The 27649-nt window shown below is 51.7% G+C and overlaps 2 protein-coding genes across 3 annotated transcripts; one reads left to right on the top strand and one right to left on the bottom strand.

The window, feature by feature from the left end:
* Positions 1-493: 493 nt before the first annotated feature.
* Positions 494-5130, top strand: LOC307085440 (uncharacterized protein; the record flags this gene model as incomplete). Its single annotated transcript, XM_079750235.1, has 4 exons — positions 494-1247; positions 2848-3047; positions 3434-3558; positions 3687-5130. The coding sequence occupies 4 exons, from the start codon at positions 494-496 to the stop codon at positions 5128-5130; spliced, it is 2523 nt and encodes an 840-aa protein (XP_079606361.1).
* A 2187-nt stretch (positions 5131-7317) lies between these two features.
* thoc5 (THO complex 5) lies at positions 7318-27575 on the bottom strand. 2 transcript variants are annotated; one of them, XM_079742020.1, is made up of 20 exons: positions 27473-27575; positions 27186-27326; positions 26594-26737; positions 26358-26471; positions 26164-26261; positions 25562-25708; positions 24915-25029; positions 24090-24222; positions 23630-23707; positions 23079-23122; positions 22265-22364; positions 21508-21616; positions 20378-20479; positions 19823-19919; positions 19365-19476; positions 10872-10975; positions 9791-9878; positions 9289-9404; positions 8482-8672; positions 7318-7548 (listed from the first exon to the last, which is right to left on the bottom strand). In XM_079742020.1, exons 2-20 carry the CDS (start codon positions 27282-27284, stop codon positions 7485-7487), a joined length of 2055 nt encoding a protein of 684 aa, XP_079598146.1. In that variant the 5' UTR covers positions 27285-27326; positions 27473-27575; the 3' UTR covers positions 7318-7484. The 2 variants fall into 2 exon arrangements, with proteins under 2 accessions (XP_079598146.1, XP_079598147.1); XM_079742021.1 differs by having other exon boundaries at positions 27186-27294; positions 27473-27572.
* Between the last annotated feature and the right edge of the window lie 74 nt (positions 27576-27649).

Below are 27649 nucleotides of genomic sequence, written 5' to 3'. Positions count from 1 at the left end.
ATCAGCCTCTCATGTAATAACCCTGTTATAGTTTCTCATCCCTATGAGGAGATACAATCATATGTCTCTTTCTTTGATTATTAAAATCACAGTGAACATGATGATCAACATTCCTAATGAATGCATTACCTTTGAAGTCTCTAGGCTTAGTAATTGCATTGCTCAGTCAAACATAAACTCTTCAGATTCTAAATCCAACAAATGATCCGTCCTACAATACAAACCAGTGGGAAAATAAAGTGTTTTATTGTTAAACGTTTATATATTCAAAGCCATTAGTTGTAACATGTTCCTATCGCCTCTGTTCTGAGAGTCATCCTACAGATAGTATGGATGTGTGATGTACTGTTTAATAAAGTTACCCCACGCTGGGACGCTGTTTCTGTATCTTTAAATAGCGAGCGGCTAGGTGCTGACTAACGACTTCTCCCACCCCGCTATATAAGAGCCAGGCAGAATCCTGCTGCAGTCACACATCCTCGGCTCAGCCAGCATGAGCTTCATGGACCACCACGCCTACTACGGGCCGGCCGCCTACCGCAAGGTCCGGCCGGTCTCCATGACTCCCTCCTCCGGCTTCCAGACCCAGAGGCGCCGGACCCTCACCTACAGCCAGGCTTCGGAGCACCAGGACGCCTCGTACGGCGGGGATGTGGTGCGGAGGAACGAGAAAGAGATCCTGCAGACTCTGAACGACCGCTTCGCCGGCTACATCGACAAGGTGCGCCACCTGGAGCTCCACAACCGGAACCTGGAGGCGGAGGCAGCGGCGCTGCGCCAGAGCCAAGCGGGGCGCGCAGCCGTCGGGGAGCACTACGAGAGCGAGCTGCTGGACCTGCGGGACCGCCTGCAGCGGCTGTCCGGGGAGAAGGCGGGAGCGCTGCTGGAGCAGGAGCACCTGGAGGAGGACATCCAGAGCGTGCGGCAAAGGATCGAGGAAGAGGCGCGCAACCGCGAGGAGATGGAGGCCGCTGCACGCGCCATGAACAAGTACGTGGACGACTGCGGGCTCTCGCGCTCCGAGCTGGAGAAGAAGCTCCGCGCGCTGGAAGAGGAGGTGGACTTCGTGAGGAAGAACCACGAGGAGGAGGTGGCCGAGCTGCTCGCGCAGATCCAGGGCGCCCAGGTGAACTTTGAGGTGCGCGACTCCGTGAAGGCGGACGTCACGAGCGCACTGCGGGAGATCCGCTCGCAGCTGGACCGCCAGGCGAGCCAGAGTGCCGCGCACACAGAGGACTGGTTCAAAGGTGAGCGGGACACTAAGAGTCAAACATTTTTTTTGTTAATGTTATAAATTGAATTATGTTCAGTATAGTGCCTTGCTGAACGGTATAACTCACCCCAGAACCGTTATCTGATTACAATCCATGCGTAACGCACTGCTAATCGGTTTGACTAGTTAAAAAGAGTTCTTCTTAACTTATTTGAAGCCAATAGTCTGCAGAAAGCAGCAGGTCTCGCAGGAGCCCTTTATATGCACACTGACAGGGGTGAACGGGTTTTAACGCATCTGGAAATGATGCACTGCAGGTTTGAGAAACAGCCAGGCAGAAGAGATAGCCAACTCAGTTGGTTGTCTGTGGTGAGGTGAGGTCAGTGCAGGTGAATCGTTGATTGTTTAGTATTGCAGATTCAATCCAATAGTATTTTTATAGCCCTTAATCACAGTTCCAGCTCAAGGCTGAACAGGCCGTATATCTATGATACCCCTCCTCCCCCTATAGCCACCCAGAGGGAAAGAAAAAAAAAACCTTAATTATCAAGGAAGAGATCTTGAGAAGGAAGGCAGAGTGGGGGGTCCCACCTTCCAGGGATGGTGAGGGGGGCATAATTGGCACACATACAAGTATATGCTTTAAATCATTGAGTTAGTGAAAAAATAAATATGCAGTGTCGATGGTGTTGGGGTTTAGTTTGGCTGTGAGGTTCAGCGTGGTGATAGGGTTTAGTTTTTGGTGTGGGCCACATGGTGATAGGGTTTGGTTTAGGTGTGAGGTTCTGAATCGTAATTGGGTTCTGTGTGGGTGTGAGGTTCTGCACTGCGGATGAATCCTCATTCCAAAGGTGTGATGACCAGGCCAGTTTACAGTCACACATCCAAGACCTCCTGTGTGTTCAGGCTGTTTCAGCAGCACATGCAGAAAGCACCCAGGGGTGATATTCAGTGAGTCAGCAGCACCAGAACCACACCCCTCTGAAACAGCTTGAGGATGAATATCATCCTATTCCCTGGTTTGTACTGACTGGACCCCCGGGACCCCACAGACAGCGTCCGCGCTGAATGATGGGGTCGTCTCCCTCGACCTTGGGTGGTCGGTGACAGGTGGAGGTGAATCACGCCGAGGGGGCGGGACCTCAGCTGATGACCTCAGAGCGTGACGGACTGCAGGGCGAGGCTGTTGTCACGGAGGCTGTTGTCACGGAGGCTGTTGGCAGAGACAGGCGCTGAGTCAGACGGACGAGCAAACTGTGAAGGTCACCGAGGCCCCGAGCGCGACCTCAGTGGACGGAGAGAGGCTCACGTATCCGTTGAGGAAGACGCTGGACAGCTCAGACAGGATTGTGGTGCATGATGTCATCCCCAGCCTCCCCTGAACCCTTCGCTGGACATTTGGAGGCTTAGATTTTGCCGGACTTTAAGGATTTAGATATTTCTTTCACAATGGTTTTACGCGTTTGTGTGGTGAATCCTCAGTGGAAGGCCGACGTTAATGTTCTGCATGTGTTGGTCGTTCCGTCGTGAGAGGTCCTAACCCTTAACGTGTTGTTCACGTGTTGTTCACGTGTTGTCAGCGTGTTGTTAGCGTGTTCTTTACGTGTCGTTCTGTCTGCTCTGCGGTTCTCCAGTGCGTATGGACCGCCTGTCGGACGCGGCCCGCACCAACCAGGACGCCATCCGCGGCTCCCAGGACGAGATCTCCGAGTACCGCCGGCAGCTGCAGAGCCGCACCATCGAGCTGGAGACCCTGAGGGGAACCAAGGACTCCCTGGAACGGCAGCGCATGGAGAGCGAGGACCGCCACCACGGGGACCTGAGCTCCCTGCAGGCACGGCCTCCTCCTCCCACTGTGGTCCCAGTCCTCCCACTGTGGTCCCACTGTGGTCCCACTCCTCCCACTGTAGTCCCACTGTGGTCCCTTATGACAAATGTACTTATTGTAACAAATGCACTTATTGTAAGTCGCTTTGGATAAAAGCGTCTGCTAAATGCCCTAAATGTAAATGTAAATGTAAATGTCCCAGTCCTCCCACTGTGGTCCCAGTCCTCCCACTGTAGTCCCACTGATGATGATTCAAACATCTTCCCGTGAGTCTCATTGAGGCCAGGCTCCGCCACAGACCTGTGCAGCAGCATCCTTCTCCTGCTGCTCAGCGTCTCCAAGCGGCGGCCGACTGAGATTGATCTTGTGTCTTTGTGCGTCTCCGTCCTCAGGAGACCATCCACCAGCTGGACGGCGAGCTGAAGAGCACCAAGTGGGAGATGTCCAACCAGCTGAAGGAATACCAGGAGCTGCTCAACGTCAAGATGGCGCTGGACATTGAGATCGCCGCCTACAGGTAAGGCTGCGCTGGAAGGCTGCGGACCAGGCCGCCATGGCCGTAATGTATCGTAAGGCATGTGCTGCCACGCCCAACCCCCCTGATGGGTGTGCTGATGGCCGGGGTCCTGCTGTGTGCCCCAACAGGAAGCTCCTGGAGGGAGAGGAGCAACGCTTCGTCGCCGGGGGAAGCCTCTACTCCTACATCGACAGCCGGCTCTCCAGCCACCTGAAGCTGAAGGGAGAGGAGATCTCCGACACCGTCATCGTGGAGGAGCAGACCGACGAGACACAGGTGACTGAGGTGACGGAGGACGCCGACGACGAGGAAGAGGAGGAAGAGGAGAAGGCAGAGGAAGAAGCGGAAGACGGCGAGGAAACCAAAGAAGACGGAGCGGAGGTGGAAGCTGAGGACGAGAAGGAAGAAGATGCTGAGGAGGAAACTGCAGAGGAGAAGGAAGAGGAGAAGGAAGAGGAGAAGGAAGAGGTGAAGGAAGAGGAGAAGGAAGAGGAGAAGGAAGGTGAGGCAGAAGAGGCAGAAGAAGAAGAAGCCAAAGAGGATGAGGACAAGAGCAAGTCCCCTCAGTCCAAAACCCCAGCCGCCGGCACACCACAGTCCAAGTCCCCAGAATCTAAATCTCCTGCCAGCAAGTCTCCGGTGTCCAAGTCCCCTCCCCCCTCATCCCCCCTGCCCAAGACCCCTGAGCCCAAAGAGACCCCCGAAGAGAAGGAGGAGCCTACCCCTGTGAAGGAGGAGCCTACACCTGTGAAGGAGGAGCCTACACCTGTGAAGGTGGAGAAGGAGGAGCCTACCCCTGTGAAGGAGGAGCCTACACCTGTGAAGGAGGAGCCTACACCTGTGAAGGTGGAGAAGAAGGAGGAGCCTACACCTGTGAAAGAGGAGAAGAAGGAGGAGCCTACACCTGTGAAAGAGGAGAAGAAGGAGGAGCCTACACCTGTGAAAGAGGAGAAGAAGGAGGAGCCTACACCTGTGAAGGTGGAGCCTACACCTGTGAAAGAGGAGAAGAAGGAGGAGCCTACACCTGTGAAGGTGGAGCCTACACCTCTGAAAGAGGAGAAGAAGGAGGAGCCTACCCCTGTGAAGGTGGAGCCTACACCTGTGAAAGAGGAGAAGAAGGAGGAGCCTACACCTGTGAAGGTGGAGAAGAAGGAGGAGCCTACACCTGTGAAGGTGGAGCCTACACCTGTGAAAGAGGAGAAGAAGGTGGAGCCTACACCTGTGAAGGTGGAGAAGGAGGAGGCACCCAAGGAGAAGGAACCTGAAGCCAAGCCAGAGAAGGCAGAGAGCAACAGCCCCAAAGCAGCTCCTGCTGCCGTGGAAACCAAGCCAGCGGAGGTCCAGCCCACCCCAGCGGCCAAACCAGAACCAACCCCTGCCAAGGAGGAGGCCACACCCGCCGCCCCCAAAGCAGAGGAGAAGAGCGCCCCTAAAGCCGAGCCCGAGAAGGTAGCGCCCAAGAAGGAGGAGCAGAAACCAGCGGAGAAGGCGGAGGACAAGAAGGAGGTGGCGAAGACCGAGGAGAAGACAGAGAAGCCCGCCAGCACGGAGACCAAGGAGGTGAAGAAGTAAGGTCTCCGGAGCGCGAGGAGTAAGCGATGATGCCAAAGAACTGAGCAGGCGGGCGCGACGGCGTGGAGGAGCGGAGGACTTTAGACACTTGAGCTGCGAGTGTCCGACATATAGCAGGTCAAAGGTATGGTAGCAATAGTGACTCTCTTAGCTTATTACCCCAGTATGGCCATTACATACCCCAGACGCTTCTGACTGTCGTGAATGCCGAATGCTAAACTCTTCATTGAATGTGACGGCTGCCCTTAATAATAAAAAGTGCATTAATCTAAGTCCCTCCTGCAGGGGGAAACTCACAGGGCCCTGCACACAGCTAAGCCTGTACGGTTTATAGATGTCAGAAAACGCCAGGCTACAGATTGTGACAGATTAATAATAGAGATCTATATTAAACTATATACTTATATTTCAAGAGTTATACGTGTATATTATATTTGCATATACATAGATAGGACAGAGATGGATTCTGCTTGTTGTGCACCTTACTGACGATGGTTGGGCCGTTACCGGGTCTGTCCTGCTTTGACACTGATGATGTGCTATGTATACAATGCTGAGCAATAAAGTTATGGAAAAAAGAAATGCATCTTCCTCCTTCTATTCGCCCTTTCCGCTTGATCCACAAGAACTTTCTTGAGTTACCAAGTGCTGAACCCAAAGCTCACAAGTAAAAGTACAAAAGATACAATAGATACGCCACAACACAATTCGAAGCAGCCCATCACATGTACTCAAGCCGAAAAAGGGTTGTTTTGAGTAATTATTTTAAACCCTTCATTGATCAGTCAGTTCATCAATTATAAGGAAGCTTCTCTGATGCGTCTGCCGGTCGTCCCTCTTCTGAGAACGCGAGCGGAGAAACGGCAGCAGAAACTTCAGATCAAAGCTCTAGAAGGGATTTCATCTCCTGCATTGCGGCTTAGGCGGGGGGGGCTTAATGCAGGGCCACCCCCAGCATCACAGACGTATAGAAAGCAAGGTTCATAAATAACTCCGGCACTGGGAGTGAAACACTCATTTGATCTATTTTCTCTCCGCCCTTTCTGTATTTAGCAATGCAGAAGAACAGAGGGGCATAAAAAAAAATCTAATTCTCCACGCCTTCGACCTTTTATCCTCCACCACATTAAAAAATGTAGTGTTTAGTTAATTATCTCCATTTCATACTAGTCGTTTAGAAAATGCATTTCTCCAGATGCACCATGTGGGAATTCAGATGTTTTCAGGAGCTGGGGGGGAAGGGGGCGGGGGGCAAGGGTCTTTACAGGGACGTGTAGACCAGGAGCTCGGGGGTTGAAGACCAGGAGGTGGGGGTCTCAACAGGGAGGTGAAGACCAGGAGCTGGGGAGGTGGAGACCAGGAGCTGTGGGTCTAGACAGGCAGGTTTGGGCTGGGACTCACCCTAGCCACTGTTTCAGTATCAATATATTTGATCACATTCAGCTTTAAACAGTGGATCCATCCAGATCTTACATGGTTACCAAGTTACTCAATCATCTGGTCAGATGCAGATCTTTATGAAGACCCCTTCCAAGTCAGGTTAATAAGGAGAATTGTTTTCATTGTGATTAAAACTCTTTTCACTACTACGACAACAACAGTGTCTCCAAGGAGGTCGTCTCCTGGGAGCCAGGGGGATAAGCCTCCCTCTGTCCCTGCAGCGTTGGGTCTCTGACCCCAGGGGGATTCAGCCGGACCCGGAGGATGAAGCGCACACGAGTGGAAATGTTACCATGGAAACCTCCTCTCTGAGGGTGACTCAGCAGAGAGCAGGAACCAGCTCCTCTGAGGGTGACTCAGCACAGAGCAGGAACCAGCTCCTCTGAGGTGACTCAGCAGAGCAGGAACCAGCTCCTCTCTAAAGGTGACTCAGCAGAGCAGGAACCAGCTCCTCTCTAAAGGTGACTCAGCAGAGCAAGAACCAGCTCCTCTCTAAAGGTGACTCAGCAGAGCAGCACCCGGACAATGGATTAGGAACCAGCTCTGGTACTTCAGATAGAACCCATAAATAGATGAGAGGGATAGAGGGTTGAGAGAGAGAGAGAGAGAGAGAGAGAGAGAGAGAGAGAGAGAGAGAGAGAGAGAGAGAGAGAGAGAGACTTCCTCATTGCTAAGGCTCCAGACTTAAACCAAAAAAAGAAGAAAAGCACTCACACGGTACAAAAGAAAAAAGATCATTGCAAAGACTTTCACGAAAATACACTTTTTTATTCAAAAAAGGGACAACGTTTTTTGTGTCTGACTACAAATAAAAATGTCCGTCTCCTCAGGAATCCACGGGGGGGCGACGGGCCAACGGACTGGGGGGGCCATGTGGCTCTGAATGCTTGCTAGGAGTGGGGGGTGGGGGTGGCTCAGCGGTGGCTGAAGAAGCCCTGGGGGTGGTTGTACTTGAAGGGCTTCAGGCGGTTGGGGCCCCTGGGGACATAAGAGAGGAGGGGGGGGCACACTTTAGTTACACAGCCCTGTGTAGTACCAGGTTTACCAAGTGCTTTACAACGCATAAAACAGACAACATATAACCACACCAGTGGACAACACAACGCAAACCAGAGTAAATCAAATGAGCACCCAACATGGCCGCTGGCTGAATAAGGTCCAACATGGCCGCTGGCTGAATAAGGTCCAACATGGCCGCTGGCTGAATAAGGTCCAACATGGCCGCTGGCTGAATAAGGTCCAACATGGCCGCTGGCTAACTAAGGTCCAACATGGCCGCTGGCTGAATAAGGTCCAACATGCCCGCTGGCTAAATAAGGTCCAACATGGCCCCTGGCTGAATAAGGTCCAACATGGCCGCTGGCTAAATAAGGTCCAACATGGCCGCTGGCTAAATAAGGTCCAACATGGCCGCCGGCTAAATAAGGTCCAACAGGGCCGCCGGCTGCATAAGGTCCAACATGGCCGCTGGCTAAATAAGGTCCAACATGGCCGCTGGCTAAATAAGGTCCAACATGGCCGCTGGCTAAATAAGGTCCAACAGGGCCGCCGGCTGCATAAGGTCCAACATGGCCGCTGGCTAAATAAGGTCCAACATGGCCACTGGCTAAATAAGGTCCAACATGGCCGCTGGCTAAATAAGGTCCAACATGGCCGCTGGCTAAATAAGGTCCAACATGGCCGCCGGCTGCATAAGGTCCAACATGGCCACTGGCTAAATAATGATTAATTCGGGATGCATCGTACAAGAGTCGCTCTTGTGATGTAATTTTCTTGCGTTTGTCTTTGTGGTCGTTGCTACCCGACGAGCTGGTGGAAGAACCGTCATTGGCTAGTCATCGTTATCGTTAGCTGGATTAGCCTCTCGTGCGGGTGGTGTACGAAGCGCCTCCACCACAGCCCCAGCCGTACCTGACGGTGCGCAGGCACATCTTCTCCCGGGGGAACTCCCGCGGCCCCTCCACGCTGTTGTCCTCTCCGCCCGTCTCCAGGTACACGTCCAGACAGACGCACAGCCGGGCCAGCTGATTGGTCAGCAGCTGGTGGCCGGGGCGTGGGCCCTGCAGCTCGCTCTTGAACACGTTCACCTCGCTCTCCATGGCCTGGAACACCAGGGGGGTTAGAGGGGAAGCACGGACCTCTGGGCCGTGAGGAGACCCCCGCTCCAACGCAATCAAGAGGGGGGGCGTGTGTGCGTGGACTCACCCGGAGGTGTGTGTGTGTGTGTGTAACAGGGGAGTAGACTCCCCTTGTGTGTGTGTGTGTGTGTGTGTGTGTGTGTGTGTGTGTGTGTGTGTGTGTGTGTGTGTGTGTGTGTGTGTGTGTGTGACTCACCCTGAGTGGTGTGTGTGTGTGTGCGTGCGTGGACTCACCCTGAGGTGTGCGTGCGTAACAGGGGAGTAGACTCCACGTGTGTGTGTGTGTGTGTGTGTGTGTGTGTGTGTGTGTGTGGACTCACCCTGAGTGGTGTGTGTGTGTGTGCGTGCGTGGACTCACCCTGAGGTGTGCGTGCGTAACAGGGGAGTAGACTCCACGTGTGTGTGTGTGTGTGTGTGTGTGTGTGCGTGCGTGCGTGCGTGCGTGCGTGCGTGCGGACTCACCCTGAGTGGTGTGTGTGTGTGTGCGTGCGTGCGTGGACTCACCCTGAGGTGTGTGTGTGTAACAGGGGAGTAGACTCCACGTGTGTGTGTGTGTGTGTGTGTGTGTGCGTGGACTCACCCGGAGGTTGTCGTCGGTGCTCCCGCTGTGCTCGCCCTTCCAGCTGAGGCAGAGGGAGAACAGAGGGGACACCTCGGGGTAGCGTGGGCTCAGGACCACCGCTGCCTGCAGCCGGGCTGACAGCGGGAGAGGAGAGAGGGGAAGACACGACTGAGGGGTTAAAGGTCGCATCAGCGATGCTGGGGGACGTCACAAACAGAGCCAGCTCGCCCCTCCCCGGCCAGTAAAAAACGATCATGAACGCAGCGCTAAACCCCCCAACACCCACCCCTTGTGGGTGATTGGTCGGAGAACTATTTATTTTGGTTTTGAGTGGTGGTTTCGTTTTTGTGCACAGGCCGCCTACAGAGACGCGTTTTCTGGCTGCCTGATTACGGGGCGGGCAGCTGAAAGCAGGAAGATCCGGTGAATGAGATCGTTTATGTTTCGGCCTGAATCGCCGATACGTCCGTTAAGGGCTGCAACCTCATGACCTCCCTGGGGTCGTGCTCCAGGTACGGACCTGTTCCCCGCTCCAACACCGCCATGAAGAAGAGGTCCGCCTCCTTGGCCAGGCCGGCGCCCGTCACGTGTTTGGTGAAGCTCAGGTCCTGAGGAAGGAGGAGGAGAACAAGGTCACCAGGGGGACACAAGGTCACCGGGGGGGACAGAAGGTCAACGGGGGGGACAGAAGGTCACGGCAGGGGACACAAGGTCACCAGGGGGACAGAAGGTCAACGGGGGTGACAGAAGGTCACGAGGGGGGACACAAGGTGACCGGGGGGGACACAAGGTCACTGGGGGGACACAAGAGCTGTGTTCGAAAACGTTCCCTATTCAATCACTCACGAGTATTCCCTTATAGTGTTGATGATAAAGTGAACTATTTAGGGAACGAACAAACGAGAATTCGGACACAATGCTGATCATTTTTTAAAGTAATTGGCGTCAAACAGCATTGTATTGTGGTATACTGGAGTAACGTGTAGGGATCATCGTATGTTCACCCAAATTTGGGGTATTTTATTGTCCACATAGTGAATGAAATTAACCAATGAGAATTCGAACACCACTACAAAATGGCGAGCACCCTATATAGTGCACTATATCCGTGATAGAGAACTATTTCGAACGCAGCTATGGTCAGGGAGGGCGTGGCGTCCCTCCAGTACACAGCGAGAGTATCAGTCTCACAGTCCAACTGAATTGAAGTCCAAAACTAATGTCACTTCCTCGCTGACATCTCATTTCAAAACCCAACTTTGTGTGCTGGACAGAGGCGCAACGGTATTACAGTCCACTGGGTAGGCTGGCAGACTGATCTATCCAGCCCACATCTAGGTGGACACGCCCACCTGTGATGTCAGACGCTGCACATTTTCAAACCTGCTTGTAACGGCTAATCACACCCACACCTGGAGGTATGATACCTCCTTTAATTAGACTAGAGGTTAGTATCAAGGTCTTGGTGTCATGATGAACGAACACCAGAGACAGACGGTGAGCAGTAAGACTGAATCATGGCCGCCCGGACGCCGGGTCAGGCCTCTCCATCCTCTCCATCACAGAGGGGCGCTGTAGGAGGGCGTCTCGGGGGGGCCTACCATGTAGTCCTGGTGGGCGATGGTGGTCCAGCGGGCCAGCCGGGAGATGACCTTGGCGGGGAAGAGGTGCTGGGACTCGGCCGAGATGGGAACGATGCTGTGTTCTGGGGAGCGGAAAAACACAGGGGCTCCTTAACAACGGATGGTTCAGACATGACCCCGCGCTTAGCAACACACACACACACACACACACACACAGCTCTAAGGGCCAATCCCATTTACACCCCTCCCCCTTGTCTGAGGCTTATCCTTGCCCCTCAATACAGAGGGGGCTAGAGGGGTAAGAACGCTAGAGGGGTAAGAACGTTAGAGGGTAAGAACGCTAGAGGGGTAAGAACGCTAGAGGGGTAAGAACGTTAGAGGGTAAGAACGCTAGAGGGGTAAGAACGCTAGAGGGGTAAGAACGCTAGAGGGGTAAGAACGTTAGAGGGGTAAGAACGTTAGAGGGGTAAGAACGTTAGAGGGGTAAGAACGTTAGAGGGGTCAGAACGTTAGAGGGGTCAGAACGTTAGAGGGGTAAGAACGTTAGAGGGGGTAAGAACGTTAGAGGGGTAAGAACGTTAGAGGGGTCAGAACGTTAGAGGGGTCAGAACGTTAGAGGGGTAAGAACGTTAGAGGGGGTAAGAACGTTAGAGGGGGTAAGAACGTTAGAGGGGTAAGAACGTTAGAGGGGTAAGAACACTAGAGGGGTAAGAACGTTAGAGGGGTAAGAACGTTAGAGGGGTAAGAACGCTAGAGGGGTAAGAACGTTAGAGGGGTAAGAACGCTAGAGGGGTAAGAACGCTAGAGGGGTAAGAACGTTAGAGGGGTAAGAACGCTAGAGGGGTAAGAACGTTAGAGGGGTAAGAACGCTAGAGGGGTAAGAACGCTAGAGGGGTAAGAACGTTAGAGGGGTAAGAACGCTAGAGGGGTAAGAACGTGAGAGGGGTAAGAACGTTAGAGGGGTAAGAACGTTAGAGGGTAAGAACGTTAGAGGGGTAAGAACGTTAGAGGGGTAAGAACGTTAGAGGGTAAGAACGTTAGAGGGGTAAGAACGTTAGAGGGGTAAGAACGTTAGAGGGTAAGAACGTTAGAGGGGTAAGAACGTTAGAGGGTAAGAACGTTAGAGGGGTTAGAACGTTAGAGGGGGTAAGAACGTTAGAGGGGTAAGAACGCTAGAGGGGTAAGAACGTGAGAGGGTAAGAACGCTAGAGGGGTAAGAACGTGAGAGGGGTAAGAACGTTAGAGGGGTAAGAACGTTAGAGGGTAAGAACGCTAGAGGGGTAAGAACGTGAGAGGGGTAAGAACGTTAGAGGGGTAAGAACGTTAGAGGGTAAGAACGTTAGAGGGGTAAGAACGTTAGAGGGGTAAGAACGCTAGAGGGGTAAGAACGCTAGAGGGGTAAGAACGCTAGAGGGGTAAGAACGTTAGAGGGGTAAGAACGTTAGAGGGGTAAGAACGTTAGAGGGTAAGAACGCTAGAGGGGTAAGAACGTGAGAGGGGTAAGAACGTTAGAGGGGTAAGAACGCTAGAGGGGTAAGAACGTTAGAGGGGTAAGAACGTGAGAGGGGTAAGAACGCTAGAGGGGGAAGAACACTAGAGGGGTAAGAACGTGAGAGGGGTAAGAACGTTAGAGGGGTAAGAACGTTAGAGGGTAAGAACGTTAGAGGGGTAAGAACGTTAGAGGGGTAAGAACGTTAGAGGGGTAAGAACGTTAGAGGGGTAAGAACGTTAGAGGGGTAAGAACGTTAGAGGGGTAAGAACGTTAGAGGGGTTAGAACGTTAGAGGGGGTAAGAACGTTAGAGGGGTAAGAACGTTAGAGGGGTTAGAACGTTAGAGGGGGTAAGAACGTTAGAGGGTAAGAACGTTAGAGGGGTAAGAACGTTAGAGGGGTAAGAACGTTAGAGGGTAAGAACGTTAGAGGGGTCAGAACGTTAGAGGGGTAAGAACGTTAGAGGGGTAAGAACGTTAGAGGGGTAAGAACGTTAGAGGGGTAAGAACGCTAGAGGGGTAAGAACGTGAGAGGGGTAAGAACGTTAGAGGGGTCAGAACGTTAGAGGGGTAAGAACGTTAGAGGGGTAAGAACGTGAGAGGGGTAAGAACGTTAGAGGGGTCAGAACGTTAGAGGGTAAGAACGTTAGAGGGGTCAGAACGTTAGAGGGGTAAGAACGTGAGAGGGGTAAGAACGTTAGAGGGGTAAGAACGTTAGAGGGTAAGAACGTTAGAAGGGTAAGAACGCTAGAGGGGTAAGAACGTTAGAGGGGTCAGAACGTTAGAGGGGTAAGAACGTTAGAGGGGTAAGAACGTTAGAGGGGTCAGAACGTGAGAGGGGTAAGAACGTTAGAGGGTAAGAACGTTAGAGGGGTAAGAACGTTAGAGGGGTAAGAACACTAGAGGGGTAAGAACGTTAGAGGGGTAAGAACGTTAGAGGGGTAAGAACGCTAGAGGGGTAAGAACGTTAGAGGGGTAAGAACGCTAGAGGGGTAAGAACGTGAGAGGGGTAAGAACGTTAGAGGGTAAGAACGCTAGAGGGGTAAGAACGTGAGAGGGGTAAGAACGTTAGAGGGGTAAGAACGTTAGAGGGTAAGAACGCTAGAGGGGTAAGAACGTGAGAGGGGTAAGAACGTTAGAGGGGTAAGAACGTTAGAGGGGTAAGAACGTTAGAGGGTAAGAACGTTAGAGGGTAAGAACGCTAGAGGGGTAAGAACGTGAGAGGGTAAGAACGCTAGAGGGGTAAGAACGTGAGAGGGGTAAGAACGTTAGAGGGGTAAGAACGTTAGAGGGGTAAGAACGTTAGAGGGTAAGAACGCTAGAGGGGTAAGAACGTGAGAGGGGTAAGAACGTTAGAGGGGTAAGAACGCTAGAGGGGTAAGAACGCTAGAGGGGTAAGAACGCTAGAGGGGTAAGAACGTTAGAGGGGTAAGAACGTTAGAGGGGTAAGAACGTTAGAGGGTAAGAACGCTAGAGGGGTAAGAACGTGAGAGGGGTAAGAACGTTAGAGGGGTAAGAACGCTAGAGGGGTAAGAACGTTAGAGGGGTAAGAACGTGAGAGGGGTAAGAACGCTAGAGGGGTAAGAACACTAGAGGGGTAAGAACGTGAGAGGGGTAAGAACGTTAGAGGGGTAAGAACGTTAGAGGGTAAGAACGTTAGAGGGGTAAGAACGTTAGAGGGGTAAGAACGTTAGAGGGGTAAGAACGTTAGAGGGGTAAGAACGTTAGAGGGGTAAGAACGTTAGAGGGGTAAGAACGTTAGAGGGGTTAGAACGTTAGAGGGGGTAAGAACGTTAGAGGGGTAAGAACGTTAGAGGGGTTAGAACGTTAGAGGGGGTAAGAACGTTAGAGGGGTAAGAACGTTAGAGGGGTTAGAACGTTAGAGGGGTAAGAACGCTAGAGGGGTAAGAACGTTAGAGGGGTCAGAACGTTAGAGGGGTAAGAACGTTAGAGGGGTCAGAACGTTAGAGGGTAAGAACGTTAGAGGGGTCAGAACGTGAGAGGGGTAAGAACGTTAGAGGGTAAGAACGTTAGAGGGGTAAGAACGTGAGAGGGGTAAGAACGTTAGAGGGGTAAGAACGCTAGAGGGGTAAGAACGTGAGAGGGGTAAGAACGTTAGAGGGGTTAGAACGTTAGAGAGGTAAGAACGTTAGAAGGGTAAGAACGTTAGAGGGTAAGAACGCTAGAGGGGTAAGAACGTTAGAGGGTAAGAACGCTAGAGGGGTAAGAACGTTAGAGGGTAAGAACGTTAGAGGGTAAGAACGCTAGAGGGGTAAGAACGTTAGAGGGGTTAGAACGTTAGAGGGGGTAAGAACGAGAGAGGGGTAAGAACGTTAGAGGGGTTAGAACGTTAGAGGGGGTAAGAACGTTAGAGGGGTCAGAACGTTAGAAGGGTAAGAACGTTAGAGGGTAAGAACGTTAGAGGGGTAAGAACGTTAGAGGGGTAAGAACGCTAGAGGGGGTAAGAACGCTAGAGGGGTAAGAACGTTAGAGGGGTTAGAACGTTAGAGGGGGTAAGAACGTTAGAGGGGTAAGAACGTTAGAGGGGTCAGAACGTTAGAAGGGTAAGAACGTTAGAGGGTAAGAACGCTAGAGGGGTAAGAACGTTAGAGGGGTAAGAACGTTAGAGGGTAAGAACGCTAGAGGGGTAAGAACGTTAGAGGGTAAGAACGTTAGAGGGTAAGAACGCTAGAGGGGTAAGAACGTTAGAGGGGTAAGAACGTTAGAGGGGTAAGAACGTTAGAGGGGTCAGAACGTTAGAGGGGTAAGAACGTTAGAGGGGTTAGAACGTTAGAGGGGGTAAGAACGTTAGAGGGGTAAGAACGTTAGAGGGGTAAGAACGTTAGAGGGGTAAGAACGTTAGAGGGGTTAGAACGTTAGAGGGGGTAAGAACGTTAGAGGGGTAAGAACGTTAGAGGGGTTAGAACGTTAGAGGGGGTAAGAACGTTAGAGGGGTAAGAACGCTAGAGGGGTAAGAACGCTAGAGGGGTAAGAACGCGAGAGGGGTAAGAACGCTAGAGGGGTAAGAACGTTAGAGGGGTAAGAACGTTAGAGGGGTAAGAACGTTAGAGGGTAAGAACGCTAGAGGGGTAAGAACGTGAGAGGGGTAAGAACGTTAGAGGGGTAAGAACGCTAGAGGGGTAAGAACGTTAGAGGGGTAAGAACGCGAGAGGGGTAAGAACGCTAGAGGGGTAAGAACACTAGAGGGGTAAGAACGTGAGAGGGGTAAGAACGTTAGAGGGGTAAGAACGTTAGAGGGTAAGAACGTTAGAGGGGTAAGAACGTTAGAGGGGTAAGAACGTTAGAGGGGTAAGAACGTTAGAGGGGTAAGAACGTTAGAGGGGTAAGAACGTTAGAGGGGTAAGAACGTTAGAGGGGTTAGAACGTTAGAGGGGGTAAGAACGTTAGAGGGGTAAGAACGTTAGAGGGGTTAGAACGTTAGAGGGGGTAAGAACGTTAGAGGGGTAAGAACGTTAGAGGGGTTAGAACGTTAGAGGGGTAAGAACGCTAGAGGGGTAAGAACGTTAGAGGGGTCAGAACGTTAGAGGGGTAAGAACGTTAGAGGGTAAGAACGTTAGAGGGGTCAGAACGTTAGAGGGGTAAGAACGTTAGAGGGGTCAGAACGTTAGAGGGTAAGAACGTTAGAGGGGTCAGAACGTGAGAGGGGTAAGAACGTTAGAGGGGTAAGAACGTTAGAGGGTAAGAACGTTAGAGGGGTCAGAACGTTAGAGGGGTAAGAACGTTAGAGGGGTCAGAACGTTAGAGGGTAAGAACGTTAGAGGGGTCAGAACGTGAGAGGGGTAAGAACGTTAGAGGGGTAAGAACGTGAGAGGGGTAAGAACGTTAGAGGGGTAAGAACGCTAGAGGGGTAAGAACGTGAGAGGGGTAAGAACGTTAGAGGGGTTAGAACGTTAGAGAGGTAAGAACGTTAGAAGGGTAAGAACGCTAGAGGGGTAAGAACGTGAGAGGGGTTAGAACGTTAGAGGGGTCAGAACGTTAGAGGGGTTAGAACGTTAGAGGGGGTAAGAACGTTAGAGGGGTAAGAACGTTAGAGGGGTAAGAACGTTAGAGGGGGTAAGAACGTTAGAGGGGTAAGAACGTTAGAGGGGTAAGAACACTAGAGGGGTAAGAACGTTAGAGGGGTAAGAACGTTAGAGGGGTAAGAACGCTAGAGGGGTAAGAACGTTAGAGGGGTAAGAACGCTAGAGGGGTAAGAACGTGAGAGGGGTAAGAACGTTAGAGGGTAAGAACGCTAGAGGGGTAAGAACGTGAGAGGGGTAAGAACGTTAGAGGGGTAAGAACGTTAGAGGGTAAGAACGCTAGAGGGGTAAGAACGTGAGAGGGGTAAGAACGTTAGAGGGGTAAGAACGCTAGAGGGGTAAGAACGCTAGAGGGGTAAGAACGCTAGAGGGGTAAGAACGTTAGAGGGGTAAGAACGTTAGAGGGGTAAGAACGTTAGAGGGTAAGAACGTTAGAGGGTAAGAACGCTAGAGGGGTAAGAACGTGAGAGGGTAAGAACGCTAGAGGGGTAAGAACGTGAGAGGGGTAAGAACGTTAGAGGGGTAAGAACGTTAGAGGGTAAGAACGCTAGAGGGGTAAGAACGTGAGAGGGGTAAGAACGTTAGAGGGGTAAGAACGCTAGAGGGGTAAGAACGCTAGAGGGGTAAGAACGCTAGAGGGGTAAGAACGTTAGAGGGGTAAGAACGTTAGAGGGGTAAGAACGTTAGAGGGTAAGAACGCTAGAGGGGTAAGAACGTGAGAGGGGTAAGAACGTTAGAGGGGTAAGAACGCTAGAGGGGTAAGAACGTTAGAGGGGTAAGAACGTGAGAGGGGTAAGAACGCTAGAGGGGTAAGAACACTAGAGGGGTAAGAACGTGAGAGGGGTAAGAACGTTAGAGGGGTAAGAACGTTAGAGGGTAAGAACGTTAGAGGGGTAAGAACGTTAGAGGGGTAAGAACGTTAGAGGGGTAAGAACGTTAGAGGGGTAAGAACGTTAGAGGGGTAAGAACGTTAGAGGGGTAAGAACGTTAGAGGGGTTAGAACGTTAGAGGGGGTAAGAACGTTAGAGGGGTAAGAACGTTAGAGGGGTTAGAACGTTAGAGGGGGTAAGAACGTTAGAGGGGTAAGAACGTTAGAGGGGTTAGAACGTTAGAGGGGTAAGAACGCTAGAGGGGTAAGAACGTTAGAGGGGTCAGAACGTTAGAGGGGTAAGAACGTTAGAGGGTAAGAACGTTAGAGGGGTCAGAACGTTAGAGGGGTAAGAACCTTAGAGGGGTAAGAACGTTAGAGGGGTTAGAACGTTAGAGGGGTAAGAACGCTAGAGGGGTAAGAACGTTAGAGGGTAAGAACGTTAGAGGGGTCAGACGTTAGAGGGTAAGAACGTTAGAGGGGTCAGAACGTGAGAGGGGTAAGAACGTTAGAGGGTAAGAACGTTAGAGGGGTAAGAACGTGAGAGGGGTAAGAACGTTAGAGGGGTAAGAACGCTAGAGGGGTAAGAACGTGAGAGGGGTAAGAACGTTAGAGGGGTTAGAACGCTAGAGGGGTAAGAACGTTAGAGGGGTAAGAACGTTAGAGGGTAAGAACGCTAGAGGGGTAAGAACGTTAGAGGGTAAGAACGCTAGAGGGGTAAGAACGTTAGAGGGTAAGAACGTTAGAGGGGTAAGAACGTGAGAGGGGTAAGAACGTTAGAGGGGTAAGAACGTTAGAGGGGTAAGAACGTGAGAGGGGTAAGAACGTTAGAGGGGTAAGAACGCTAGAGGGGTAAGAACGTGAGAGGGGTAAGAACGCTAGAGGGGTAAGAACGCTAGAGGGGTAAGAACGTTAGAGGGGTTAGAACGTTAGAGGGGGTAAGAACGAGAGAGGGGTAAGAACGTTAGAAGGGTAAGAACGTTAGAGGGTAAGAACGTTAGAGGGGTTAGAACGTTAGAGGGGGTAAGAACGCTAGAGGGGTAAGAACGTCAGAGGGGTAAGAACGTGAGAGGGGTAAGAACGTTAGAGGGGTTAGAACGTTAGAGGGGGTAAGAACGTTAGAGGGGTAAGAACGTTAGAGGGGTCAGAACGTTAGAAGGGTAAGAACGTTAGAGGGTAAGAACGCTAGAGGGGTAAGAACGTTAGAGGGGTAAGAACGTTAGAGGGTAAGAACGCTAGAGGGGTAAGAACGTTAGAGGGTAAGAACGTTAGAGGGTAAGAACGCTAGAGGGGTAAGAACGTTAGAGGGGTAAGAACGTTAGAGGGGTAAGAACGTTAGAGGGGTCAGAACGTTAGAGGGGTAAGAACGTTAGAGGGGTTAGAACGTTAGAGGGGGTAAGAACGTTAGAGGGGTAAGAACGTTAGAGGGGTAAGAACGTTAGAGGGGTAAGAACGTTAGAGGGGTAAGAACGTTAGAGGGGTAAGAACGCTAGAGGGGTAAGAACGCTAGAGGGGTAAGAACCTTAGAGGGGTAAGAACCTTAGAGGGGTAAGAACGTTAGAGGGGTAAGAACGTTAGAGGGTAAGAACGCTAGAGGGGTAAGAACGTTAGAGGGGTAAGAACGCTAGAGGGGTAAGAACGCTAGAGGGGTAAGAACGTTAGAGAGGTAAGAACGAGAGAGGGGTAAGAACGTTAGAGGGGTAAGAACGTTAGAGGGGTAAGAACGTTAGAGGGGTAAGAACGCTAGAGGGGTAAGAACGTGAGAGGGGTAAGAACGAGAGAGGGGTAAGAAATGAGACACCCCCCCCATTACTGTTGCGTCATCATCGCTTGACGCTCGCGGACTGCTCCGTCAACAGAGGCCAAAACATTACAGTCAACTTCACAGCATGAGTCCGTGAGTTACTGGAAACAGTAAGGATTCAGCTCTGAGGAGAGGCCAGCTGCCGGCTGGCTTCTCCTCAGAGCCCTCCCTTTCAAGTGCGGTCGTTCTGAAGCTCCATTTCAACGCCGTGGCCCTGGCCCTTAGCCCAAATGAGGGTTGGGACAGCCCCCCCCCCTCACATGAACGTGTGTGTGTGTGTGTGTGTGGGGGGAGGGGGGGCGGAGCTTACCCAGGGAGGTGAACTGCTTGTGGAGGGCCAGGCGGGACTGGACACGCCCCCTCAGGAGCTTCATGGTGGCCTCCATGTGACTGGCACTGAGAGCACTGCCCACACGCACACCCTGGAGGAGGCACACACACACACACACACACACACACAAACACACACTTCAGCTAAATGCCACCAAATAAGACTTCATCTTTGCATAAATAAGACACGTGTCACTTTCGCTCAAAGCTATTTGAAACGATGAGTGTCTAAGAGGCTTTAGCCTACAGCTCATTCATAGCAGGAATTCTCTCTGTAGATGAATCTACATTGGGGTGAAAAAACACATAAGTGGGTGCAGAAGTGACGACTGCAGTGGAAAAACCTGCATATAGTGCACGATAAAAAATTAAGAAATACATAAAAGGACTACATTTTAGTATTTTAATCCAGAAAGATCCTAAAGCCATCACACTCACCTGCGGAGCCTCCCCGGGGAAGAAGAGCCCCCCCAGGTCCTGCACCCAGACGTAGGGGTGCCCCAGCTCGCCAACGTGGTCCGCGAACGTCACGATCCTGGCAGGAAGGGAGGGGCTGTTAGCGCTCACCGCGGCGCCGTCCCTTCAGCAGCCTGAGCCACGGTCATCCATAGCAGCTAAAAACACCCCGACTCAGCAGAGTGGGGGGGCCCGGTCTGAAGACACCGTGGAGGGAGGGGCCGAGGACACCTCCAACCATTCAGGTGACCAGCGGGGGGGGGGGGTGTATTACGCAGCATAATGCGGTACTTTTAGCTGTGTTGTACGCGGGGAATGGGTTAACCTGGTGATTGTTGGCTCTATGAACATCCTTACTGTACCCACAGAGATATATTGTTTTCTCTTTCTTCTGACAAATGTACTTACTGCAAGTCGCTTTGGATAGAAGCGTCTGCTAAACGCCCTTAATGTTAATGTAGATGTACTAATGGTCGCTCCGGGTATTGATCGATCGTCTCACAGTGCGCTGGGAGACAAAGCGGTCGCTGTCCTCACCCGACTTTATCGAACTGGTAGCGGTTGGCGGGGTTGGGTGTTTCCTGGCCCAGGTCGCCGCTGTACAGGCAGCTGAGCAGAGTCTCCGCGTTCAGCAGCTCACTGCAGGGGGGGCCATAGGATCAATAGACCAACACACACACACTGCAGGGGGGGCCATAGGATCAATAGACCAACACACACACACTGCAGGGGGGGCCCATAGGATCAATAGACCAACACACACACACACACACTGCAGGGGGGGCCCATAGGATCAATAGACCAACACACACACACACACACTGCAGGGGGGGCCCATAGGATCAATAGACCAACACACACACACTGCAGGAGGGGGCCATAGGATCAATAGACCAACACACACACACTGCAGGGGGGGGCCATAGGATCAATAGACCAACACACACACACTGCAGGAGGGGGCCATAGGATCAATAGACCAACACACACACACACTGCAGGGGGGGGCCATAGGATCAATAGACCAACACACACACACTGCAGGGGGGGGCCATAGGATCAATAGACCAACACACACACACTGCAGGGGGGGGCCATAGGATCAATAGACCAACACACACACACTGCAGGAGGGGACCAATAGGATCACTAGACACACACACACACACACACACACACACACACACACACTGCAGGCGGGGGCCCATAGGATCACTAGACCAACACACACACACACACACATACACTGCAGGAGGGGACCAATAGGATCACTAGACCATCAGACCAACACACAGTGACAAGCAAACACACATACACAGGGAGAAGCACACACACACACACACACTCACAGTGACAAGCGCACACACTCATACACATTGACACACACACACAGTGACAAGCACACACATACACACAGTGACACACACACAGTGACAAGCACACACACACACAGTGACACACACACAGTGACAAGCACACACACACACAGTGACAAGAACACACACAGTGACAAGCACACACACACGCACACAGTGACACGCGCACACACACACACACACACACACACACACACAGTGACAAGTGCACACACACACGCACACACACACAGTGACAAGATCACACAGACATACACAGGGACAAGCGCACACACAGGGAGCCACACCCACCCAGCGCTGACGGCGGTGCTGAGGTCCGTGCCCGTGGACACCTTGGTCTTCACGGTCAGGATGTTGAGGTTGATCAGGTGGTAGAAGTAGAGGTGGAGAACGCTGCCATCTGCAGGCGGACAGAGGGAACACAGCCGTCACACGCGGTGGTGGGATCGCAGACTGCACGTCTGTATCAGACCAGAGCCGGTCGCTTGCTCCCCAGGGTGCTGGTGTGGGGGTCATGATGACAGCACTCTCTCTCTCTGCAGCTCCTGTCTGAACCCGCTGACACCCGTCCACTGAGGCGTGGCCCGGCTGCAGTAAACAACAACATGGCTCGACGCTGCAGAGCACCTGAGGGACGCGACCACGGAAGGAGAGAGTAGTGCTTACAGGGAGAGATCGGCCATGCAGAATCTCTGCTGCTGCAAGAGTCTCTCTCTCTCTCCCTCTCTCATTCCTTCCCTCTCCCTCCCTCTCTGCAATGCAGTTCCCCTTGTAATCCGTCCCCTTCCCTCCCCCCATCACCAGCAGGGGGCAGCCACGAGTCAGACCATGTCCTAACATCATTAATAATGGACTGGAGCCACAATACCGGACACTGGATCTGGGGATAGGGTTACAACAGTAAACATGCATGGGCGCACTTTGGGGAAGGCGGCGCGGCGGTTAAGTGAAAGCCGACGGAGGCGCTCGCTCTAATGGCCTCCAAGGGTGTTTGCTAATACTGGAGCAAGCAGAGGATTTCATTAGTCACGCCAGACGGCGGGGGTACCTTTACACTTGAGGTCCAGGCAGAGGGAGAGAGGATGTCTCTTCAGCATCTCCCGCCGCTTGTCGTCCAGCTGGCAGCCGGTGGTGGGCCGCCTCCTCTTCTGGGGAGGGAGGAGGAGACAAGGTGTTAAAGGAGGGAAGGTAGCGAGGGCCTGCTCAGCCTTCGGGGTCAGGCCTCCTGTCTCCTCTTTCAGCTGCAGACAGCAGAACCCTCCGAGCTGACGATGTGGGGAAGACTACGGTGACAGCCAGGGGAGGAAGAGGCTGTTTGAAGGGGAGGGTGTGTGGAGGATGTGCCAATGTTGTAGAAAATAGAAGTAGAAAAGCGCTTGCTAGAAGTATTTATGTATATTATGGCCGGACAACAGTAATTAACACCGGGGGGGACAGAGAGGGCGAGGGGTGAGGCGGAGAGACTGCAGAGCGAACAGGTCAGAGCTGCGGCTCGTGACGGGGGTCCGGTTACTGTCCCCCAGACATCCTTGCAGAATTTTCCCAGAATCCCTCAGAAGGCAGGGATATGGGCGCAGGAAGCGGTCGATGAGCGCCACTCCCAAAACCCCCAAACCACAACGCCAGAGTGTGTGTGTGTGTGTGTGTGTGTGTGTGTGTGTGTGTGTGTGTGTGTGTGTGTGTGTGTGTGTGTGTGTGTGTGTGTGTGTGTGTGTGTGTGTGTGTGTGGGGGGGGGGGGGGGGGGGGGGGGGCTGAACCGTCTGACCCTGGGGGGGGGGGGGGGGACCCAAAAGAAGGTGAAACCTAAGTCAGTACAGGGAAGAAGCCACTGGGAGTGTTTGGTTTGTGTCCAGGTAATCACCGTTTTCTCCTGCTCCTCCTCAGCGTCCGAATCACTCTCATCATCTGGACAGCAGAGAAAACAGAACTATACTTAGACAAATACACCAACAAAAACACAGCCTTCATACTGTTAACAGGTAGCCTGGCTCCGCCCGCCTAAGTACTTCCGCTCATTTGAAATTCCCTTCAGTACTACGTCTGGGTCTGCGGTATTACATTTTCTGCGTCCAATCAGCGAACAGAGGGAGTGGCTGAGATCGATGACGTTAAAGTCAGCCCTCGTTGACGGGCATCTTCACGCACGGTGATTGGTTTGTTTACAGCCTGCGCGCAACGTGATTCCCGGCCAAACGTTAGCGATTGGTTATGGCAGATCCAGAGTGGCACTGGGCAGATCCAATAGTTTTAAACTTCAACAGACTCCCGCCTTCAAGTGAGTTAACGTTTGTCAATTGAGTCTGGTAGGACCAGACTAATTAACAGGGTTATTCATCGTGAAACATCTAAAAACAAAATAATGTCAAACGTGCATGGGTGTGTCTGTGTTTGCGTGCATGCGTGCGTGCGTACCCTGGGAGTCCTCGGGAGGCTTGGACAGTGCCTTGGCCTCGTCCATGTCCCCGCTGATGGACACGCTGAGGTTCTTGTCTGAAACACACACAGCGGACCCTTGAGTCTGCAGACCTTCAGAGCAGCCCAGGGCTGGACCAACGTGTGGAGAGATCCTCTACCAAGGTTTCCCGCAGAAATAGTTCGTTAAGGTGGTGGGGGTTGCTCTCTTAATAAATAAACAATGATTCATTAAACACTTAATAGCAAATAATAATAATATATAATTAATAAATAAGCAGCTTTTCAAAATAACACCTTGAACAAGTGCAGTGAATTTAATTAATCTGTGTCCATGGTTTTTAAAAGAACAATTCAAGTTCCCTTTTGGTAATCGCACTATTTTCCAGGACGGGAGGTGTGTGCTGCTTGGGGGGCCGCCTAGGCTGCACCGCGCAGTGGGACGCCCTGCTCTACGCACCACAGGCCTGCCCGTAGGCCTTGGCCTGGACGAACAGCACGTAGAGGGCGGGGGGCAGGTGCCGGCCCACCTCCGTCTGCTTCTGGGTCTGCTCGAAGGGCATGGACAGGTACTGCTGCACCGGGAGGGAGGCCTGGGGGGAGCAGAAGCTTTATTATATTACACCAACACCACAGAATCCCCTTCGATCACACTTTGACACTCTGATGTCTCTCTTGCGACTGTACATCACTGTTCTATTTTAATTCCAGGTGAGAATTATTTCAGCGTCCGGATCGACGCGGTGCTAAACTTATTTAGAAATAAAAACAGACTTTTAAATAAAGGCTGTTCTGACGTCCATCCTGTCCCAAACTATATCTTCTGAACCAGCTTGACTAGATGCTCTCCTACCATTAAAGAGCCCACAACATAAGAGGTAATGAATAATCATAACAGTTGTATGTGATGAACATGCATGATGACGTTGAGGTGATTAATTATTGTAGGTCTATGTGATGTGGTTCTAGCTGCATGATGGCTCATAGTTCTACTTGATGTGGTTCTACCTGCATGATGGCGTGGTTCTATGTGATGTGGCTCTATGTGATGTGGTTCTATGTGATGTGGTTCTATGTGACGTGGCTCTATGTGACGTGGCTCTATGTGACTAGGCTCTATGTGACGTGACTCTATGTGACGTGGCTCTATGTGATGTGGCTCTATGTGACGTGGTTCTATGTGATAGAGCTCTATGTGACGTGGTTCTATGTGACATGGCTCTATGTGATGTGGTTCTAAGTGATGTGGTTCTATGTGACGTGGTTCTATGTGACGTGGTTCTACCTGCATGATGGCGTTGAGGCCGGGCTGGAGGCTGCCAAGATGCTCCTTCTTCACCTCGATGCTCTTCGCGATCTTCTCCTTCGTCGTCTGAGACTCGCTGTATTTCTCCGCCAACCTTCGCACAAGCAGACAGACGTTGATTAAACTCATTCAAACACCACGTCATTATTCAGTGTCGTTGGGTTTGTGCTCTTCTTTTACATGAGACACCCGACAAAGACAAACAATACACCACAATACAGACACAAAACCAGGGCGGCATGTGGCTCAGGGGGTAGAGCGGGTTGGCTGGTCACCGGGAGGTTGCTAGTTTGATCCCCGGCTCCTCCTAGCCGAGTGTCGAGGTGTCCCTGAGCGAGACGCCTCACCCTCACTGCTCCTGACCAGCTGGCTGTCGCGCTGCATGGTTACACCTCCGTCGTGTGTGAATGTGTGCATGAATGGGTGAACGTGAGGCCGTATTGTAAAGTGCTTTGAGGGGCCAGTGGTTAGAAAAGCGCTGTATCAATGTGGTTCACCATTTAACCTGGCCCTATGGTGTGAGTCAAATGTCTTAATGGAAATGACATAACGTCTACTATGACACGGGTGTTGATCATAAAATATATTACGAGGTGAGGCCCCTCAGAACCACTGGTTTGAGGTACCTCTTCCTCTGCTCCAGCTCCCAGTCCAGCCGGGCCAGGGTGAGCTGGTGGGGGTCCTCCTTGGTGAGGAGGGGCCTGGAGATCTCCTCCGGGGCCTCCTGGTAGAACTCCGTCTCGCTCACCAGGTCGATCTCCTCGTGCTTTGACCTGCAGGGAGACACCGCGGTCAGCTTCAGGTCACTTTGAGCTCTCCTCAAGAAACAATAAAGAATGGTTATGATTCAGGAATAAATAAAAGATGCACATAGACTCACACAAACATACATTTACACTTGCATTCACACTTAAAAATAGTACTTAGCATTGTCTAGCATCCTAGCTATCTTTGTTGTATAAGGGGAATAGGTTAACCAAGCGATTTTTTGTGCTTGGCACTTGGTCCTATGAACATTCTTACTGTACCGACTACAATGTATTGTTGTTTCTCTTTCTTCTGACAAATGGACTTATTGTAAGTCGCTTTGGATAAAAGCATCTGTTAAATGTAAATTTACACAAACATATAAAGAAACTTCAGTGAATTCTTTGCTGTGATAAAAGACAATGAAACAGACCACACGGTTAAGTATGTGACAACACAGTGAATATGGGAGAATACTGACTTGAACTCCAGACACTTGCTGATCTCCTTCTGCAGGTGCATGACCTCGTACAGCAGGTTCTGCAGCTGAAGGTGCAACACGTCCACCTTCTGCTTCGCCTGAAAGTACAAAAACAAAAACAAGAGGTTATGAAGCCGTCTCTTGAGCTAGGCATGCCAGGGTACGTATCGTGGTGGTGTGTCTGCTGGCATTACGTCGTGGGTCTGGTCTCTGCCCTTCTTCAGACGCATGTGAGCCAAGCGATTGAGCTTCTTCAGATTCATGAAGTGGATGCAGCTCTGCAGACGTCTCTTCTCCACTTCGGTACACTGCAACCACAAGTCCATCATTTGTTTATTCCAGAAGGACAACATGTAAACAGAAAACTCAGCTCTGAAGATCATTCAATATAACTATATATGGGGTGTGTTTGTTTTAGAGTTTCTCTCACTCCTTCTTTAGCACCAGCTGCCTTCAGCTCTTGGATCTCCCCCATGAGTGTGGCCAGGCTCTCGCAGGTCTGCTTGTACTGCTGGTAGTCCTGCTCAGGATCCCTGCGTTCCAGCTCCAGCTCCTCGCTGTACACACGGGCATCCTAGACGCACAGGGGACACCTCGTTAAACACACACTCAGTTGGTCAGTTTCTCGTACATCTTCACGTCAACGTCCCTCTGAGAAAACGTCAAATGGGAGTCTTTCAATTCATGCGTCCTGCAGGGAATGGTACACGATTTATTCTGGTATTGAAAGTATGTTGGATCCCTTTGAACGTGGAGGTTTATCTCAATTCAATTCTATTTGTTTAGCCCTTAATCACAGTTACAGGCTCGAAGGCCGTGTACGACACCCCCCTGACCCTAGCCCCCAAGAGGGCAGGAAAAAACTCCCTTAATCAGCGAGGAGGAAATCTTGAGAAGAAAGGCAGAGTGGGGGATCACTGGAACCATGGATATATATGAACGATATCAGATTATGCTACAATATTAATAATATCAGGGTGGGGGGGGAGGATCAGGAGTACATCTCCCTAAAGCTCTGTTACCTGTCCGTCCCCTTCTCCGCGACCTCGCTTCACCTCGGGGGTTCCTCCTTCAGCGCGGAGAACCTTCGCCTTCCGCTTCTTCAGGGCCTCGGCGGACATGGTACACCCGCTGGAACGACAGGACAGCCGTGGGTTTTATAACTGGAGGAGGATACACATCGTCAACGGGTACGGCGGCGCCGTGAAGTTGAGAAGCTAGCTAACGTTAGCCATCGGGGACTCACTGCTTAGCTAAGCGCTCATTTCAGAATGATTGTCGAATAAAGTACACGAGCAAATAAACTCACCTGTGAGTAAAGTGGACGAATAATGTGTAAAATCCTTTCTTAAAAATTGCAACGGCAAAAACAAGCTTCGCGCAACCGCTAGGAACACAATGCTGACGGAAGCTTCTGAGGGACAAAAAGTTATCAGCCCGGAGAAAGTCCAGTTATACGCCTGTAGCGCCCCCTACAGGAACCCCT

The sequence above is a fragment of the Pollachius pollachius genome, assembly GCF_949987615.1.
Source record: "Pollachius pollachius genome assembly, chromosome: 1".
NCBI classification, from domain to species: domain Eukaryota; kingdom Metazoa; phylum Chordata; class Actinopteri; order Gadiformes; family Gadidae; genus Pollachius; species Pollachius pollachius.
Note: the sequence above shows the minus strand (reverse complement) of the source record. Positions and strands in the feature narration are given on the sequence as shown.